The 18,841-nt window shown below is 47.6% G+C and overlaps 4 protein-coding genes across 4 annotated transcripts; 3 read left to right on the top strand and 1 right to left on the bottom strand.

The window, feature by feature from the left end:
• Positions 1-1,518: 1,518 nt before the first annotated feature.
• GLAREA_00780 (Histone-fold containing protein) lies at positions 1,519-2,584 on the top strand (the record flags this gene model as incomplete). The annotated part of the gene is made up of 4 exons (XM_008085538.1): positions 1,519-1,669; positions 1,852-2,085; positions 2,145-2,272; positions 2,357-2,584. 4 exons carry the CDS (start codon positions 1,519-1,521, stop codon positions 2,582-2,584), a joined length of 741 nt encoding a protein of 246 aa, XP_008083729.1.
• A 907-nt stretch (positions 2,585-3,491) lies between these two features.
• On the top strand, positions 3,492-5,575 carry GLAREA_00779 (uncharacterized protein; the record flags this gene model as incomplete). The annotated part of the gene is made up of 2 exons (XM_008085537.1): positions 3,492-4,092; positions 4,149-5,575. 2 exons carry the CDS (start codon positions 3,492-3,494, stop codon positions 5,573-5,575), a joined length of 2,028 nt encoding a protein of 675 aa, XP_008083728.1.
• A 4,751-nt stretch (positions 5,576-10,326) lies between these two features.
• Positions 10,327-10,824, top strand: GLAREA_00778 (uncharacterized protein; the record flags this gene model as incomplete). Its single annotated transcript, XM_008085536.1, has 1 exon — positions 10,327-10,824. One exon carries the CDS (start codon positions 10,327-10,329, stop codon positions 10,822-10,824), a length of 498 nt encoding a protein of 165 aa, XP_008083727.1.
• Positions 10,825-12,822: 1,998 nt separating this feature from the next.
• Positions 12,823-15,430, bottom strand: GLAREA_00777 (uncharacterized protein; the record flags this gene model as incomplete). Its single annotated transcript, XM_008085535.1, has 4 exons — positions 12,823-14,309; positions 14,359-14,899; positions 14,955-15,100; positions 15,154-15,430. The coding sequence occupies 4 exons, from the start codon at positions 15,428-15,430 to the stop codon at positions 12,823-12,825; spliced, it is 2,451 nt and encodes an 816-aa protein (XP_008083726.1).
• Between the last annotated feature and the right edge of the window lie 3,411 nt (positions 15,431-18,841).

Genomic DNA, 18,841 nt, shown 5'->3' with positions numbered 1-18,841 from the left:
CAGCTGCTGCAACGGTGTGATAGGTTTGTCGAAGGCGGTTCCGGCTGAATGAACGCTGACAGGCTGCATTTTCACCTCCCGCATTCGTCTCTCATTGGGAGTCAGAAGACTGGCAATTCCTTTTCTCCCGCCAACCGCATGCCGAGTTGCAGCTGGTCGCCAGCTTCATTTTCGCTATTGGAGCACAGGCGTAATTGCGCGGCGATGGAGCGGCATTCGCTGTGCGCCGAGTGGGAGAGGTTGTTGTTGTGGACGACGCCTTCGCACTGCACGTCCCAAGGCTGACCGTCGGATCGATGGTTGGCCTGTTGACGTCGAGGTTGAGGAGAGGCAAGCAAGGAAGCAAGACTCCAGCCTGGAGGGAAAGGCACGACTGAAGCAGGCAAGCTCGAGCCTCACCGCCTACGACAACTGGGCCGCGATCGAGCAAGTCTGGTGGGGCAGAACCGAAGAAGTAAACACAAGCACAAGGCACCGCACAGCACCGCACCGCACCGTGCCTGGACCTGGTCGCGGTGATCCACTCGCGGTCACACACCACTTGGGATCTCTCTCACTCAACCTCCGTACTCATCGCATCGCGACCCTTACTGCCGTCTGGAGAATATCCCCTTCTGCCTTCTGCTCCTACCCAACCTGCGCCTTACCATCGCGCAGAACTCTCCTCACCGACTCTGCTCGCCCTGCCAGTCTCCTGTACGTCTACGTCTGTTCGATTATTCAACTGCGAAGTGTTCCATCCATTGCTATTCCGGGCGCCATTCGCACATCTCAACTTGAACCTGCATACCGTTAAGGCTAGCTCGGTGCTGGTCCTGTCTGCTCGACGCTTCCAATTCAGACCTGCCCACTCCTCTTTTTGCGCCTCCCACGGTCAACCGCGTCACATTCATCCCATCAACCCACTGGCTTGCCCTTGACCCCACGTTGCGAAGCTGCAACTGCAACTGCAGAAAACACTCTCGCCCGTATTCATTACCAGCTCATGCTCATGCAATTGACTGGAGGCGCATCCGCATCTAAGCCCTAAACCACCCCCAAAATACTCCGGCCTCAAAGCTCTACGGCGTAATGTACGTCGACAGCCCTGCTCTTGTGTCCCTCTACCGTACTCCCCCGTACTGATTTGCGCATAGCGGCATACCTGCAGAAGCAACTACAGCCAGCCAGCCAGCCGGCGACGGGTCCCCCTCCCACTCCCACGCGCGCCCACTCTCACCTCTCTTTTGCCAGAGTGATAGTCTTCCGAACTCGGTTCCAGAGGCACCCAGCGCGCAGAGACAGCAAGCAAGAACCGGCCCTGACCATCGCGAACCTCCTCCAACGGTTGTAATCCTGCATTAGTCCCCTTCCCTCCCGGCCTGGATCCCGATCTGGCTGGTGCTGTTGCGAAAAAGAAGGCGTTTGCTGAGAGGATCTACGCTCCGCGCTGCATTACTGCGTGTATACGTGTCGTCCAAGGAAATTCCAGAAAGCCACCTCTAAGCTCTGCACGTATCCGATAAATAAATAGTCGAGATGTCTGCAGCATCAGCGAGTCCCCCGAAAGAAGATGCTGTGGCATCACCCGAAAACGATGCAATGAACGACCCTACTGACCCACACGCCGCTGGACTTGGCTACGAATTCGAAGTTAAGGAACAGGATAGGTGGCTCCCAATAGCAAATGGTTAGTCTTGAGCATCTTCCTTCTGATTTGTGCACAGTCTCGTTCTCCGCACCGTGAAGCTCTCAAGTGGAATCGCTTCTCATTCTCGTATCTTTGCCCACGCGTGTCCTACACGTCGACCAACCGTTGTCTCTCGGCGCAAACGCTGGAATCTGATTGTGTCACCACCGTCATACTCCTAGCCATGTCCCACAAGTCTCCTTCCCCATCTCCATCTTCTTCATCATCTCCAGAGACGAATCGCACTTCTAAAGGTGGCAAAAGCGATGGGTATCCGGACGCTAACATTCGCAACTTTGCGCCAGTCGCCCGAATTATGAAAACCGCGTTACCAGACAACGCGAAGATAGCCAAAGAGGCGAAAGAATGCATGCAAGAATGCGTGAGCGAGTTTATCTCGTTCATTACTAGTGAAGGTACGACTTGTGACGACCTTGCTGTGGATTATTAGCTTTTACTAACTTGCTATTTCTAGCTTCAGAGAAATGCCATCAAGAAAAGCGAAAGACGGTCAATGGAGAAGATATTCTCTTTGCAATGACCTCACTCGGATTCGAAAATTATGCCGAGGCTCTAAAGATCTATCTGTCGAAATATCGAGAAGTGAGTTTTTCAGACTCGCCATGAGTTGACATGATGTTCCTGTCGTTTGATGACAGCGAATCAAAAACTGACCAATACCATCAGACACAGTCAACAAGAGGCGAACAACGACCTAGCAGCCAAGCAGGTTATGGGGCGACTGGTGCATCGGCCCCAAATGCGGCCTCGTCAGCCTTTGCAGGTGGGGCAGACACCAACAACAATATCCTCGGTGGTCAACAAGCTGAGGGTGGTGATCACGATCCGCCTTATGGAAGCCTCTACGGGGCTCAGAGCGGGCACAATGGTGCCACTGGGGGTGATGGTTATTGAAGGCCTTTGGTGCCAGTATAAAGCAAACCAAAGTGACCAGACGGTGTTACGGCGAGAAACTGATAGGTGATGTTCGGGATCTTTTCTTCGAATGTATTGAGTAGGTGGGAAATACTGGAATTGCACGATGGCACGGATTGGGAAGGATTTGATGTGACACCTGGCAATTGTACATGAAGAACTGACGGGTCTAAAAGTACGGGGTGCTTTTTGTTTTCTAGATTTCTTAGCTCCTCTGAGCATTATTTTAGTCGGCGCGAACTTGCAGCAGATCGACCTGATCATTGCGAGGTAAGAACAGATGTAGGATACACAGTCCAGCAGTATAAGCCAATGTATAACATGAAAGTCATTGCAAATTTCCTCTTATGAGTCTTGATGTCTTTAAGGGAACCTTCCGCTCTCCGTCGGGAAACTTTGATGCGAGGGTTCGAAGCACAATGATAGTATGCAGCACTGCGAGTGTTATATTCTATCCGAATGTAAATCACGTCAGTAACAGCATAAGTGAGCAAATTGCCGAGACATAACGCAATATTTTTAAGAACTCGTCAAACTTGCACTTAGTGTAGAAGTTCCATTTAAAACAAGTGCGTTTCTCACCAACGGATTAATAGTAAAAGGTTATGAGTTCGAAGTTGAATTTGAGTTTCGGGTCTAGCCTAAGGCGCCCAGTGTTTTGCTGTGGAGAACCTAGTCCCCTAAAGCTGACTAAAAGTGGATGACCTACGAAGGCTGCAGAGGAATTTCATTTTAGAAATTCGCACACGACACCCACGACTGCTGCAACCAGCGACAACGACGGCACCACACTTATCTCGTTCAAAATTTTGCCCAAGCAACACTCAGACTATTCCATGGTCGAACTTATATCTCCCTAAGACCGTGGGAAAACCTATCCGCACCCATGGTTTCGCTCGTCCCCGCAATGCGGCCCTCTACCGCCACAACCTCAAAACCATTAAAGCCACTATTACGACGAGGCACGCTCTCTGGTACCGTAAGGAAATTGGACGATACCGATCTCGATGCCCATCTGATTTCGCATCCACCAAGTCCCAGCAAACGGGCTCGTGTCACATTTAAAGATGATGTTGAAGAAAAGGTCATGGTCCAGTATGCTGTGAAAGGTCGTAACTTAGAGGTGATACGGACCGAAGTTCGACGGGCCCTCGAAAATCACGCGCGAGGTGATAGCGTTGGATTCGACGTTATTAAGGAGGTATTCGCGAAGAGGAGGGAAGACGATGATGATGAAGACGAGGAGGATGAGGAGGAGTCGCAAAAGAGGGCTGATATCAGGGCATATGTCGTTGCACTCACAAACTACACTTCGCAGCTGAATAAAAGTTGCTCTGCACTGGTACAAGCAGTATTGAGATGTGAATGGTTAGGCAGAGACGAATCGTTCGTCAAATCCTTCGTACAGTTCCTGGGAAGTCTGGCAAGCTCACAAGGCTCCTATGTTGGGACTGTACTGGAGATGCTAGTGACGAACTTCTATGGAGGTAAGTCCCCTTTTTCATACACAGTCTTTTAAGGGCTCACATTTAATACGTTCCAGTGCGATTTTCCAGCGGCCGACTTCCTGGTTATCCTGACGTAAATCGAGATCAACTGTACTCCAGAGTTCACGTTGCTATCAAGTACTTACTCCGCCTCATCCCATCCGCCAGCGGCATACTCTCCCCAATCATATCGAAGAAGTTCCCCGACTCCGAAGAATCAAAGAAAATTCATGTCACTTACATCGAGAACCTCCTTCGACTCATTGAATACGCGCCTGAGTTGGCGTCCGATGTTTTCTCCTTGATTACCGATAGAGTTGTCAAGATCGATGTTGAGATGCAACTTAGCCTGGACGATATCGATAATGATGTTGCGGTCGCGGTTGTAGAAGCACTGAGCATGAATCAGAAGGTGATTGAGGATGTAAGAGACGAAGAGTCCGATAGTGATGCCGCTTCAGTCACCAGCGAGGAAGGGGTATACACCGATGCTAGCAGGATTAAGCAGGTTCAGGCCAATGTTGAGAAGATGGATGCGATACTGGATATCCTGTTCGGAACTTACAGCCATAAATTCGCAGATCCAAATAGTATCGAAGCTGCTTCGATGTTCGAGACCCTCTTATCACATTTTGCGAATATTATCCTCCCCACGTATCGATCGCGACACACGCAATTCTTACTTTTTCACTTCGCACAAACAGCCGACCATTTCGTAGATCAGTTCGCAGGTACATGTGTTCAATTAGCCTTCGAACCAGGTCGACCTGCAATTCTCAGACAATCCGCGTCGTCTTATCTTGCAAGCTTTGTGGTACGTGGAAAGCATGTCGAGCCTCACGTTGTACGGACAGTATTCGAGCTGATCGGCACCAACTTGGAGCATATTCGATTAGAGAACGAACTCACATGCCGTGGTCCCGATCTGAAGAGATATGGAACATTTTATGCTATGACACAAGCACTCCTCTACATCTTCTGCTTTAGATGGCGAGATCTTCTTGCTTCTCCTCTGGATGAAGAAGATGATGAGGAGTTTTCCACGCACGATCTGGAATGGACAGATGGGATCAAAGACACGCTAAATAGCGTCATCTACTCCAAGCTCAACCCTCTCAAGGTGTGCTCGCCTGTTATTGTGGCTGAATTCGCCAAGATCGCCAGACATCTTGGTTTCATGTACGTCTACTCCCTATTGGAAACAAACAAACGGATACGATTGAGCCAGTTTTCCTCTGCGGGGACCGCAGCACTTAGGGATGTGGGACAACTCAATAACAACGAAAGCTGGCATCAACTGGAAGCCCACTTTCCATTCGACCCATACCAATTACCGATAAGCAAACGTTGGGTTGAAGATGATTATGTACAGTGGCAACCAGTGCCAGGATTGGAACCCGAGGAAGATGACGACTCTGAAGACGACGATGACGAAGAAGTAGAAGTGGACGAAGATACTGCCACCGATGAAGATAACGAATAAATCCTACAAACGAACACGAATAGACCATCGTCTAGAAATTTACGGCCTATTATTTGCGTTTGGCGTTTGCTGGGAAGGGGACCGGGGACATACTCTGGTACATAGCGAGGTCCGCAAAAGAGATATGAGGAGTTTGCATTCTTGGTCTCATAAAAATGGGAAAAGCGGGCGCTGAGGATTCATGCTATAATTTCGGACTCAAAATAGCATCGGAGGCGTTTGTTTATATGTGGCATATACTTTGTTTTTCACAGGTTTATGTGAATATTGTGGTGGAGTGGAGATGGAAATTTGGGGGAAGGCGGTTCCCAGCGAGAGAGAAGACCTTTGGTAGAATCGTGGCTTTTGCTTTTTGCTCATAGATTCAATATGTGGCTAGAGCTAGAGATTATACCATACAGCGCAAAATTAGATACTATTTTCAATACTTTGTTTTGACACGAAGTAGACATCGCATATCTTCTGGTTCTCATTATCCCGTCTCTCGCAAACACATATATTGAACGCACCAAACATTCTATCCCCTCCAGCAGCTAAATACGGTTGGTGCTCCTGGTCGCTTCAGTACACAATGTATTGCGCAATATATTCTTAGCGGAGCCAGTAAATAGTGTCTTCTAACTATATCTAGGCATTTTTGGGCCTATGCCACGCCTGTAAGCCTACTAATCTACAAGTCCTGGGTGCACCTTTTAAAGATGTATTCAACTGCTGGTGGTGGGGAGGGGATATATTGACTTGATCAATGGATTTCTTCTGTCCCTTGTGTATGTCCTCACGCCTTCGATTTTCTTCCCTACTCTATACAATTCGACAGGCCGGCGGAGTCGCAAGAGCACATCAGCTATCGAGCAATTGCACATTCTACGTCCGATGCAAAATATTTGACCCAGTAATTTCTCGTTAAACATAGAAATTCTCAGCCTTTGAAGCGCATGTTATCGCCATTCACGCATGGACTTTCCAGGCTTCGTCTTCTGATGAACCAGGTAAATGGCAATATTCAGGCTACCTTCTCGTGTATTGTCGCTGTGGATGTTACATGATCTTGCAGTCCAAACAGAGGTTACGAATCATCAGTTGCTCTACGCTGTTGAGAGATACAGGGTATGATACCAATTTCATTAAATAGCGATTTCATAACCACTACTACTTATTTCGTCCACCAAGAGCATCCTCCAATTACTATCTTCTAGCACCGATTTCAAATCCGGGCTCTAGGATCCAGCTTCATCACTCTACAATTCCACACTATTCCCTTAGCAAATTCAGCTCCACGACATCTGACTTCGCAAAATCACCAGTGAAGCGACCGTCATATCGAATGACTTAAGAATCTTGGGGCGTAGATGTTCTTGCAAAAACTCGTGTGCTTAAATTGTGGTGGTATATTGGCTTGATGGTATCTTGTTCTTACTTCTCCTTCCGGCAGATTTTGGTGTCGTGTGGTCGATTGGTCAGAACGGTGACCATGCTTTGTTAGATAAGGTCGTACGCGCAATGCTCGCTGTAAGACATGGAAATGATGGCTTGAGATAAAAACGCTGAGTTCTCCGTTGTTTATGGTTTGTAGGAAGCAAAAATCAGGAGTAATAAAATCGGCAGCGGCTCGTTAAGCCATTCCAGGTGTGTCTTGGATCATGAGACTAAGCTCTTGCATCCCCTCCAAGCTCAAGCTCAATGTGTAATGAGCAGAGTCTTGCAGATACACCAAGTTGACTTGTTTAGGATATGGCTAGAAGCACGCGGGTGCTAAGTGTCATTGCGAAACTCGCGAGGAAAAGCGCGTAGCAAGGACTCAGCACCGGCTTCAAAGGCAATGGTGCCACGCTTACAAGTTCGACCAAAGCTTTAGGAAATTTGGAGATTTTTAAATCAGTCCGTCTGTCCAACTGGCAATGTGACAGCAACCAAGGCAGCGGCGGTGGGAGATACTTACCTCGTATTAAATTCAATCCATCAAGCATGTATTAAGCATTTTAACTAAACTAAAGGTTCATAAAGACACTTCAAGCCCGTATTCCACTTTCTCTACTCAACTTTTTTCGGTTTTCCATACAAAACAGCCAGATGATGGCTCTCCATATCGATCTCGACACTACAGGAAGTGAACATGTCAAACGCAACAGAAACAAGTACAAAACTTCGACGACGACCAACAAGTCAAGACTCCAACCATAACTTTTTATATCTCAACCCCCGTCCGTGAAAGTCAGCAAAGAAAAAGAAAACAAAAGAAACTCAAAACTGCCAAGGCAGTAACGTTGTGCCATGATTAAGTCATTAGACAATCCAAAGTTTTTTTTCTTGGTAAAACTCCTTGGATCCATGGGATTGATGTAGTCCAGATTCCAGTATTCTGTCGTTCAACCGGAAGCGATATATGTGCGACTACAAACGTATTCGATCTGCCCCGACCCGGTTGTCACCGGCTGATCTCTCCTCAGCGTAAAAGGGGAACGTGCAAGATCTCGAATCAAACCTCGGCACGACTATGGGGGTTGAGATGGCAGCCGAGACCTGCTGTTCTGACAAGTGTTCGTGTATCTACGAGAAGAGATGCTTGTGTAGGAGACCAAAAAGTAGATAAGCGAGGTTCCAATCCGCTGCCATGAGTATCATTCTGATATGATCTTGGTCTCCACGGGTCTAAAGATCGCTGTGTTAGTAGCTCTGTGATACGAGTTGCAATCAATCTACTTTACCCAAATGATCTGTCCTGCAAGCTAGACATATAAGACACACACTTATTACGCGGGAATCAAATTCAGACACAAGAACACTTGCCCTTCGACCCTGCAACCCAACGCTCCGTGATCACGCCTTTGCCTCCCACATCATAGACATAGACTTTATGATAGACGGCCATAGCACATCGCCTATAGATCCAATGTATCATGGCACTTCCGACCATAGCAGTCCATACTGTCCAAGGGAAGACTGCTAACAGTAAGATATTGGCACTGATACCCCAAGCAAGACAGAAAATTGTTGCAGCAGTGATGGAGAGAATGAAAATTGGTGCCTGGAATCTGTCTTTAGTTTGCCGTCTGTATGTGAACGAAGTGATTGCGCAGCCTTGCCCAACACAAGCTATAATTAATCCTACTGGGGATGGATCGAAAATGAAGGTGAAATATCCCGGATCGAAAGCAAGTTTGGATGACGCTGCGTCTCCGGAATTTTTGAGCTGCTCAACTTTGTCAACAGAATTCTTTCAGCTGAGGGAGTATAAGCTAACTCGAATCTCGTTATGCAATGTATATGATGTCGTTATCAAGGAGAAAAACGCTACAATGAGAAGTTCCCAGCAGGTTGCGAGCCTCTGTGGAGAGCAATGCCTGACTATGAAATCGTCCGGACTTTTTGAAGGTGTCCGTTCTCTTGTCGATATCTTGCGGTAAATGCACAATTGATTGCAAATCTGTTGTTCCTTATTCTCGGCCTGGAGTTGTATTCCCATCGTAACAACGTTTATTGGGACGAAATAGTATGCAACTTGAGCAACGAACTGGCGGTGAAATACACTCAATCGAATGAGCAACAAGCTGTGTGCACAAGGTAGAAGAGGAAACTGTCATTCGAATTACCTCCAACCGAGGCCATCTTCCTAGATAAGGAACAAAGCAACAAGGCTGGGTGATATTGAAGGTTGTTACCAGGGTTACTATATCTTGATGAGTGCCCGAAGGTGCCCAGAGATAGGTAAACCGACAGTAGCATGTTAATGAATGTAGATTTCGCACCGAATCTCGATCATCAGATCCATATTGGCGTTAGGCCGTGACTGCTTGTTCTAACACTGCCTTGCCGTCTGACTGCTGCAGCCCCTTTTGCTCACCGAAAGAGCGACTTGCGATTGGGTGGTTTAGCGAATCGTCTGTAACCACCTCTCAAGGCAGAGCAAGGCAAAAACGAGGCTTTCCCATGGGCAAACTTCACCGAGCTCCTCAGAAGACCTAGGTATCCCAATCATGGTCAGTTCAGACGTGTGGGGTACAGGCGTGGGGTTGCGGTCTTGTGTAATACGTTCTCTGAGTGTAAGGGTCCGACGCCACTTGGTATTGGGAAGCGAATAGGTTGAGTTGCGTGGCCATAACTTTGCTAGTACGGGCTGACCAGCCGTGAAATATCACTGCATTGATACCCAATGGCTGTACTGGCGTTACACTTCGTCCAGCCTGGGCAGTTCCGTGAACAGGGCATGATAATGACTACTTGAATCAGATCGGCATCCCCCAGAAATGCTCTGCCCGCTTCGTGCGATTCTGGTTTTTGTTTCAAAACTCAACTTCGATTTTAAGGAATCGGCTCAATCGACAGAAGTTTAAACCAAAGTGTTTTTCTCCAGATAGAACAGCAATTCCGAGAATGTCAATCATCGCGGATTGCATCCTCAAAACCTGCCGGGCAGCTAAAAATATTGCTTGCAAGATCCTATCAAACACGAAATCAGCCTTCCTCGAGAACGCCATAGTGAACACAAGCAACGAAAAAATGCAACAATCTCTAGTCAAGATTTCCGGCGCCATGTTAGGCTTTGGGTATCTGGCGCCGATACTCTACTTAAATGAGAAGCCGAAATACTATCATTTGTATACCTTCCCCGCTCAAAGCTTGAACTAGCACTGATGGATATAATCTCAGTGTAGTTATTATGTATGCTCTTTTAGCAATAATACTCGCTTTTCACCAGCGAGAGAAATTTGCAGAGTATACTCAGAATCAATCTGTGGGTTTTCCTAATGCTGATGGCGTCTAGAAATGAGAGTCGGCTTTCAACCCCGTTAAGGACCCTTTTCATCATCGCTTTCGCGGGTGCAGAGATATCATCTCTTGGAATGTTGACAGCCGGATTTTACCCAACTTTGCCGGAATGGCTGCTATCGTACATACCATTTCCGGCTGGATTAGTGCTTGCAGCAATCTCTCTTCATCACCCATCCCTAGGCGTCCTAAATACTTCCCCTTTACATGAGGACATAAATGAGCAATACTGTGTTCATACCTTTTCGGATACTCATTCCATTGGACAGGAAATATCGATTGCCCAAGGAAATGTCCGTGTCCAGGAATGGTTCTTCCAAGCTCCATGGAACCCTCTACTGGTGGCGCATATGGACCCTTTTCGTGAAGATACTACCCGTAGAGTTCCAAGCTCTGCGGGTAGTCTTAGTAGCAATGATGGAGACGGCAAGTCTGCAAACTCAAGTACCGCTTCGGACGATTCTGAGAGTCAGTCGGTTTGACCAGCAACCGGTCTTTTCGAGTGATGGCCCGTACTCGAAAGTCTTGTACCACATAATGGGTCGGATTATCATGCTCCTGTCGTCCATTTCAGAGCATATCTCCATCAGATTGCTCTGGTATTCCCATGGATGGTTTGTTAGTGCTCAGATGATCATACGTTACCAATGAATTCTTTGGTTTTCAGTCTGCCGGATACACAGAAACGGCTTTCGACTTTACGAAACGTTATTCCCAGAAAACAACTTCCTAGCACCTGAGGATACCACAGGACTTTCTGCTCCACGTTCTACATGGCACCTGGATACTCGTGTAGCCAACACTTGAGGACTGATAAGTAAATATTTTACAAAAGGTAACCACATTCTTGGAATATATACCAGGCAGATCCACCGTGGCCGACAGCTAATGAGTACCAGTCTCAAGTAGCGGGAAATGAGTCCAAGAGGCCGGCTCACCAGAATACAGGACTCCCAAACCAAGGGGGATCAATCCAGGAGACAGAAATACCAGGGTAGTGATAACCCTCAAAACACCAGGCGAGGTTGGTAAGAGTTTGGGAGATTGAACAATGCTCCCCCACATCTCCAGAGGCTCCACCGGCAATCAACGTCCGGAACCATCAGTGCATCGCACATTACTCCTGTACAGTGCTTCAAGTTGGATCGACAGAATGAGACGCCAAGAAAAATACCATTAAGCTTTTGAACATATCAAGAGCTGGACACATCCCGCATCGCATTTGACCGCAAAGCAGAGTCATTGCTGGACGACCACTTGAAGTCAACGACCACATACCTCCGAAGTGCTTGGCCATTTGTTCCACGGTTGTTTGAGAATTTGGGATTTGACCACGAAAGAGCTTTTGCGCGAATATTGGAGTTCTAAGCCACTGAAGGATTTCATATCATCCTTCGAACCGAGTTCCCTTTTGTCGGATAGTGTGTGGTGGCCCATGCGATTACTATTCCCTGTGGAGCGTTCTTGGTCCTTGGACGTCTGGATGACGCAACGAAGTAAGAGATGAGTGGCCCATTGTTTTCGACAGATACCTTTATGGTGGTATCTTTATATTTTCCTCGTCCATGTATCATCAGCAAAATTGTTATATTTGCCGCGCAAGCGAAGGAGGTTGTTTTGTGCATTTACCCGATTTCTCGAGTCTCGAGGTCAGCTCTATATCATTTCGATCATCTCAAGGACACTGGGTTCTTTATCTTCGCTGGGAGAGTTTGTGCGGTTGCCGCAGTGCTTCTTGGATGTGTCAAGGACATTCAAATGAAGTCCACGCCTCAGCATCGTGTAGTTACAAATGGCGGAGGAACATGGTCGACGTCATGTACTCTTGTGGTTACGGTACTCAATTCTATGTCTTGTTATTGTGGGGGATAACAATGTGCGTGTAATTATACGCACCTATTTCAGCTTATGTAATATTGGAGGAGAAAAGGTGATGGAGTCGTCAACGACATAACGACGAGACTTGTACATATTTTGAAGGACTTTAGTTTTCAAGCTGGGGTTGACTGTTTCGATAATCGATGTTCGAAGAATAATGATGATGGATGTTGGAGGTTGCAAGTTGCAGCGAGGAAGGAGGAAGCGCACTGGGGGAAGAAGTCAAAGGCCCGCTTTTTAAGCTAAATCTATTGGCTGCTGTCACTGGACGCCCAACTCATACAATTCCTGTACATAAATCGGATTGAACATCACCCCTAAATATCACAATGAATTAAAACTGTGAAGGAACGGTTTTTTCATGCTCCAAATTTCTGCCATCAGCAAAATAATCAATTCAGCAACCCAACTCCCACGGACTCAAGAAAAGCCTACTTTTCTTCATCCAATATGTTTCCGTCAATACAAAAGAGGTATCATGATCTATCCTATCTCGCTCTCGCCTTCTTAAAATCACCGACCGGGTAGAACAAAGCTATATCCTAAGTAACCACAGCTCGGGATGGAATTAACAACTCTAAAATACACCCAAGAAATAAAGATTAGACCACAGTCTCCTGATCACCAAAAACAACCTCATCTCTATTTTCGACATTGGCAATAGCACTCTGGAGCGCGCTCGTAAGATCAACGTGGAAGAGGGGTCTGTTAAGACCAGTGACGACCACCGCCGCACGTCTGAATGCAGAAGCCTTTGCCGTACCCTTGATATCAGATGAAGAGGATAAGGAGTCAGAGTCTTTGGCGATGCCATGTGAGTTGCTGCGTTGGGCTGCCGCCTCCTTCTCGTTTGCATCCGCAGCGGCGGCGGCCGAATCCGCACCACCAAGTTCCGAGATGCTGAAAATTGGCTTCCAGCGTGTAATCTGACCTTGATCTCCTGCGACGGTTGGGTAACCGAAGCCAGCAGCAACAAGTGCACGCTTAGTCCAGCGATTGTTGATGTTTGTGAAATGCCAGTCAACGATGGAGGGCGCGGTATATTTGTCGAGCTGGTTGCGAACATCAATGAGTTGTTGGACCGAAGTGATATCGACATTGTTGACGGCACTGAAATCGAGGATGACGGCTTTGAGGGTCGGTCGGTCGAGGTGAGCATCATCGGCTTTGCCGCGACGTGGTCCTGGATCGTTCCATGGGCGGTCACCACGTCTCTTCCAGAAGTTAGGATTGGTACGTCTGGTGCGTGCAAAGATGGCATTGGTGAGCTGATCAAGGTAGTGGTTGGCGTTGGGGTAGTTGAAACCTTCGGAGAATCGATAAATATAGATTCCTGGATATGGTTCTTGCACGTCGATCTCAGGGTTAGATCCATCGGCGTGGTCAATTGGCAGGAAAATATTTCGGGCCAGAGCATCCTCGTGCGCCCCGCCTGACTTGGTGAAAGTTCCGTTGTCGTGAGGCGAGGCGGTAGTCCCGACAACACGATCCCCATTGAAAGAATGAATCTTGACCTTTCCGAGGAAATTTCCTTTAGCTTTCATCAACCTGAACATTAAAATCGCAAACGAGGCAGCGATTGTGGTGTAGATGCCATTCTCGATGTTGCTGAAAATTGTAACAAAGACACCGGCGAAGAAGATTGGAACCTCGAGAGGTGAAACACGCCAAAATTGGTAGACGGTGTTTGGTGGAGTGATCAAATCACCGACTGCGTGGATAATGACTGCAGACAACGCAGCGCTTGGGATATAGAAGAAAACAGCTGGAAGTGCGTAGATAGCGAGGAGGACGATGAGCGCAGTAATGACACCGGCGAAGGGCGTTCGAACGCCCGCCTTGGACTTGATGGCAGTTCGGGAGAAAGAACCCGTTGCTGGATACCCTCCGAGAAATGGGCCAAGAATATTGGTGACACCGATAGCGACCATCTCCTGCGATGGGTTAATGACATAGTTGTTGACACGGCCAAAAGATTTCGAAATAGCGATGTGCTCAATTAGAAGGACAATGACGGTCGCGGGAAGATCGCTGGCGAAGATACCGATGATTTCGGAGTTGACTGTCGGCACAGCAGCCTGCTGGAATCCTATTTTCTTGTTAGCGCATGTAACCATAAACAAGAGGCTCATGCTAACCTCGTGGCACAGTCTTCAGAATTTTGAAAAGTGGCGTCTTGCGGTGATTTCGGTTTACCAACCAACTTATCATCGTGTAGAGTAAAATGACGAATGCTGTACGGAGGGTCGAAATGAAGAAGAAAGTCTTCTGGCGTGCGGGATTTTTCTTAGCTGCAAAACTGCATGCGAATCTGATCAAGTACAACATGGTAAGAGCAGAAAGACCCATTGCTGCATCCAGTTTCGTTCTTGGAAGGCCCTTCAGTGTGTTGATAACGACCTTGTAAGTAGCTTCTCTGTTGCTGAACCCAGTAATCCCCATCAATGCAGGTGTCTGACCAACGGCAATGTTGATAGCTGAACCGGTCATGAAGGCAGAAATTGAGACAAGGGGAATGAGGTCGACGATCCAACCACATCTGACCAGCCCGATGAAGGTTATGATACATCCTGCAATAACCGCCAGGCAGGAAGCAATGATATGACCTGGAATCTTTGGATGCGTCTTTGCAGCCTCTGTGACAATCTCACCGACTAGAGAAGACATAACAGCAACGGGCTATTCACTAGTTAAATATTGCACCATCGATTGCGCCATAGGATTTCAAACTTACACCAATAGTGATGTCCTTGGATGTAGCAAAGAACCAATAAATTAAGACACCCATGAAGGAGGAGTAAAGACCATATTGTGGTGGCAAGCCAGCCAAACCGGCATAGGCCATACCCTGAGGGACAACAACGGCACCAATCGTGATTCCTGTATTATTGTCAGCAAACCAAATAAATGATTTGACGTTTCGAGCGTCTTACCAGCGACGAGATCACCAGCGAGCCATTGAAGATTGTAAGCACCAATCCAGTGAAGGAACGGAAATAGAGAGTAGCAGTATTCGCGAAGTTCTTGTCCGTTAGGAAAGGTCTCGCGAGCCCATTCTAGACTCGTTGGTTCTTCTTCGACATATGTTCCAGCGGTCTGTGAAGAGAAGACTGATTCCCCACGAAGAATCTCCTCGCTCAATTCATTACGGTAGTTCAACTTGATGCCCAAGCCTTTGGCAAGGCCGTGGCCAATCTTAGTAGCGGACATGACGAAGTCCAATACAAGAGACGATTGTCGAATGTCGTTGGCGAGAAGCTGTCGTCGAGTTAGGACACTGCCTTTGTGTTCGGCGTCGACAGGGTGTTCTGCAGGTCGTGCTTCAAACTGCTGGTGTAGCGGGGAGCACGAGGCTCATATACTCGAGTGACCCTCGTCTAGACCCAGAGAACCGGAGCCGTGGCCGCGGGAAAGAAACCTTCACAGGCGGCTACAGAGCTAGCTCGCGTGGTGAGATCCTCTTTCCTTGGTGCCCAGGAATGGAAGAAAAGCAAAAAGGGTCTGATAGCAAGTCAGAAGCCGTAAGCAGAGTCGATCCAAATGAGATGAACGTGGAGGAGAATGAAGTGTGGCAGCAAAATACTCAAAGGTCTAGGATTGAAGACGCCACCAATAGATTGCGTGCTTGAGGGGGCCGATGTGATTTGCGAGAGTGACCAGGGTATCGCGGGGGAGCAGAACAAGAAGCAGACAAGCAAAAGAAGCACCTTGACAGCCGCGCAAAGCTGAAGCTTTATTGCGCCACGGGAATAGACCGTGAAGATGTGATACGAAGCTCAAAGTAGGTGAGATGTGACGAATGGGGAGAGTGTGATAGTCGAGGGAAGGAAATTGATCATTGTCCTGCTTCTCTAAGAGACAACACTAGCTGTCCTCGATAAGGTTCTTATGCAGGCCTAGCGTCGAGCAGGTCATGAAGCCGGGTTCAAGCAAAAGATGGTAATTGGCAGCTGGTGTATGGGAAAGAGTACATGCTTGCTATTCTCAGATCCGTGAGGCAAATGTCATGGTCTAGATTGGATAAAGAAGGGATTCTCACATGGGTAGCAAGGCTGTTCCCGTCTGACGGAATTGGGGTTTCGGCTTCTCCTGCAAGGCTGCTGAGTAGTTCTCTGATAGACTCCGAAGTGTTGGTGCCAAGCGAAGTGTTTGATGAACTTTGTTGAGATCTGGGCCTGGAGGCTCAAGACCAAATCTAACGACGGGTCTTGTGATACTGAAGGTCGAGTGAAACAAGAACGAGGCAGGCGGCGAGCGGCGGCTGGAAATATGTGGCAGCTGAACGATGAGGGTTCACAGCATATGTCGACGACAATAACAGGTGAATATTGGATTCAGGCGGATGAAGACTGTGGGACTTATAGAGCCCTGGCGTATGGTCTTTCGGCCAAAATGGGATACAATAGACAATCTGAGCAGTAGATCAGGGGCTCTTTCAGTCGCGTACCCAGCACCGTAGGCAATATATCAACAGCGATAATGATGATGACAATGAATCCTCGATATGGGAATGGGACTCTGAAGAAATGCTCACGGGGGCTTAAAGCCGCGTCCAATTCTCCTAGCTCCTGGGTTGTTAAGCGCACTTACCTGCTGGGCCCAGCTGGCGACTTCGGACGATGACGAAGCCATGAATAGCATCGCTTTAGAGCCGTCTGGAAAGAGGCCGGTATGGACGAGTATGGGAGGTTGTACCCGCACCGAAGAACGATGAACACAACATGCAGTCGGCGCTGGTCGCTTGATGGACCTGGTGTGGGGCGACCGCCAGGGGCCGAGAGATTCGCGATTGGCCTCCGAGCACGCCATAGCCGGAGGACGCCACTGGTATCTTCTTGTTCTCAGAGGAGTGGATGTGACTATTTTGAAGCTGTAAGGGCTTTGCACATTATTATGACCCTACCTTGGAAGGGATCTTGCTGATTCCCAAGAGTCAAGACTCTCTTTCCACGGAGAAGCTGTCTTCGGCGTGGCCTTGCCAAGTTGTACCGCTGGAAACTATTACACAACGGGAAATATCCAACTTCATTCATCTGCCATTGTCAACTGCCCGAGATGATCGATTACCGAGGTTTCCCCGTATCAGTATCAAAATACAAGTAGAGGTAGAGGAGACGAGAGAACCTATTAATTATTTGGTGAAATTATTGACGTAGCCTTTCACAGGAGTTTCGCTTTATTACTTTTCCGATACGAGGATAGTTTCTACCGCACTCGCAATTGTGTGAAGTCCGACTTGCCCGACTTCCTTCTAACGCCATTTCTCTTCTTTCTAAAGCCTCTCATGGACGTTCCAAGGCCCTTCTAGTGTATTATCCGTTTGTCCAGCTAAGATCAACTAAAAGTCTCTTCAGATCTCAACCGTCAGAACCCTTCCTTTTTCTAAGAACTTATTATTTGAGACCCCACTTAGTACAGTATCCTTGAAGACGTCACGGTAATTAGAACTGGGATATCCCGCACCCGCAGCTTCAAGCGGGGAGCACAGCCCAATGAAGAGGCTAACCGATGATGAAATATGCACCAGAAAAGACCTTTTCGCACGACATTTCGGACCACTCATCGTCCCTCTGTCACCACGGAGCATCCGTAAGGCTGGCCTGCTCCAATTCTGGCTTCATGTTCTGCAACTGTCAACTTCTATAGCTGCAGATGGTGTTTTCTTTGTGAAAGGATTCGCAAATGAATCTTTAGATTATTTCTCCGCGCTCTCACGACGATGGATGAGTCTGGATCAGGAGTCTTGTTGACCTAGACTTTGATGAAAGAAATTGAGACTCATTAGACATCACGATGTTGACGATCAGGATGGTGAAATCCTCAATAGAGATGACGATTTGAGAGACAAGACAATTCCCTTGTCGCCACAAAGTCACAGCAAGAGGAGATCTCCTCAAAGGGCTCAGTTGATGGGGGTCACTTTACGCTATTAACAACAGAAATGCCACCGTTGAGGAGCCGTGAGACGTGGAGGTTCAAATTGGAGGTTATTGGAGTCAGAGCGGCCCTTTCAGCTGACAGTGAAATTGATGTATTGACAATGATTCGCTTTGCTGTTGAAGGTAGTGGAAATTGGGCAACGAGTTTGAACATTGACAATATCGAGTAGTGCTTTGGTAATGACCACTGCTATACCAGAGTTCAAGCATTCCTTGATTGCCCAACCTCAGACGAGCTTTTGCCTTCATACCTAGGTAGGTCTCCATTGTTCGACTTATACAACTAACCACCATTCTCGAACTCAGCAACTAGAATCAACTCAGTAGACTATTCGAATACGGCGTAACTGTGAGTATTACAAAATCCACAGCCAATGCAGGACGTAATCACATGTCTGAGTCACGTGACAATAAATCGTGCAGACCAAATGCTCTAGACACTGTACAATGTCTATAGATGCGAACAATATTTCCCTATCTCTGCGACTTATTCTTCAAGACGTTGTTCGTTGTGTGAACATGAGTAGTCGTGACTCTGCAAATCCACTCAAACGCGAGCGCGGGGCTGGGCTAGCAGTCGCGTAAAGCTAACATCGTCAAAATACGGTCAAAAGCTATGGCTGACAATTTTGTTAGACAGAGCATCTTGAACGAAAGACAATATTCACTTAAACATTTGCAC

This window comes from Glarea lozoyensis (assembly GCF_000409485.1).
Source record: "Glarea lozoyensis ATCC 20868 chromosome Unknown GLAREA3, whole genome shotgun sequence".
In the NCBI taxonomy this organism is placed as follows: Eukaryota; Fungi; Ascomycota; class Leotiomycetes; order Helotiales; family Helotiaceae; genus Glarea; species Glarea lozoyensis.
Note: the sequence above shows the minus strand (reverse complement) of the source record. Positions and strands in the feature narration are given on the sequence as shown.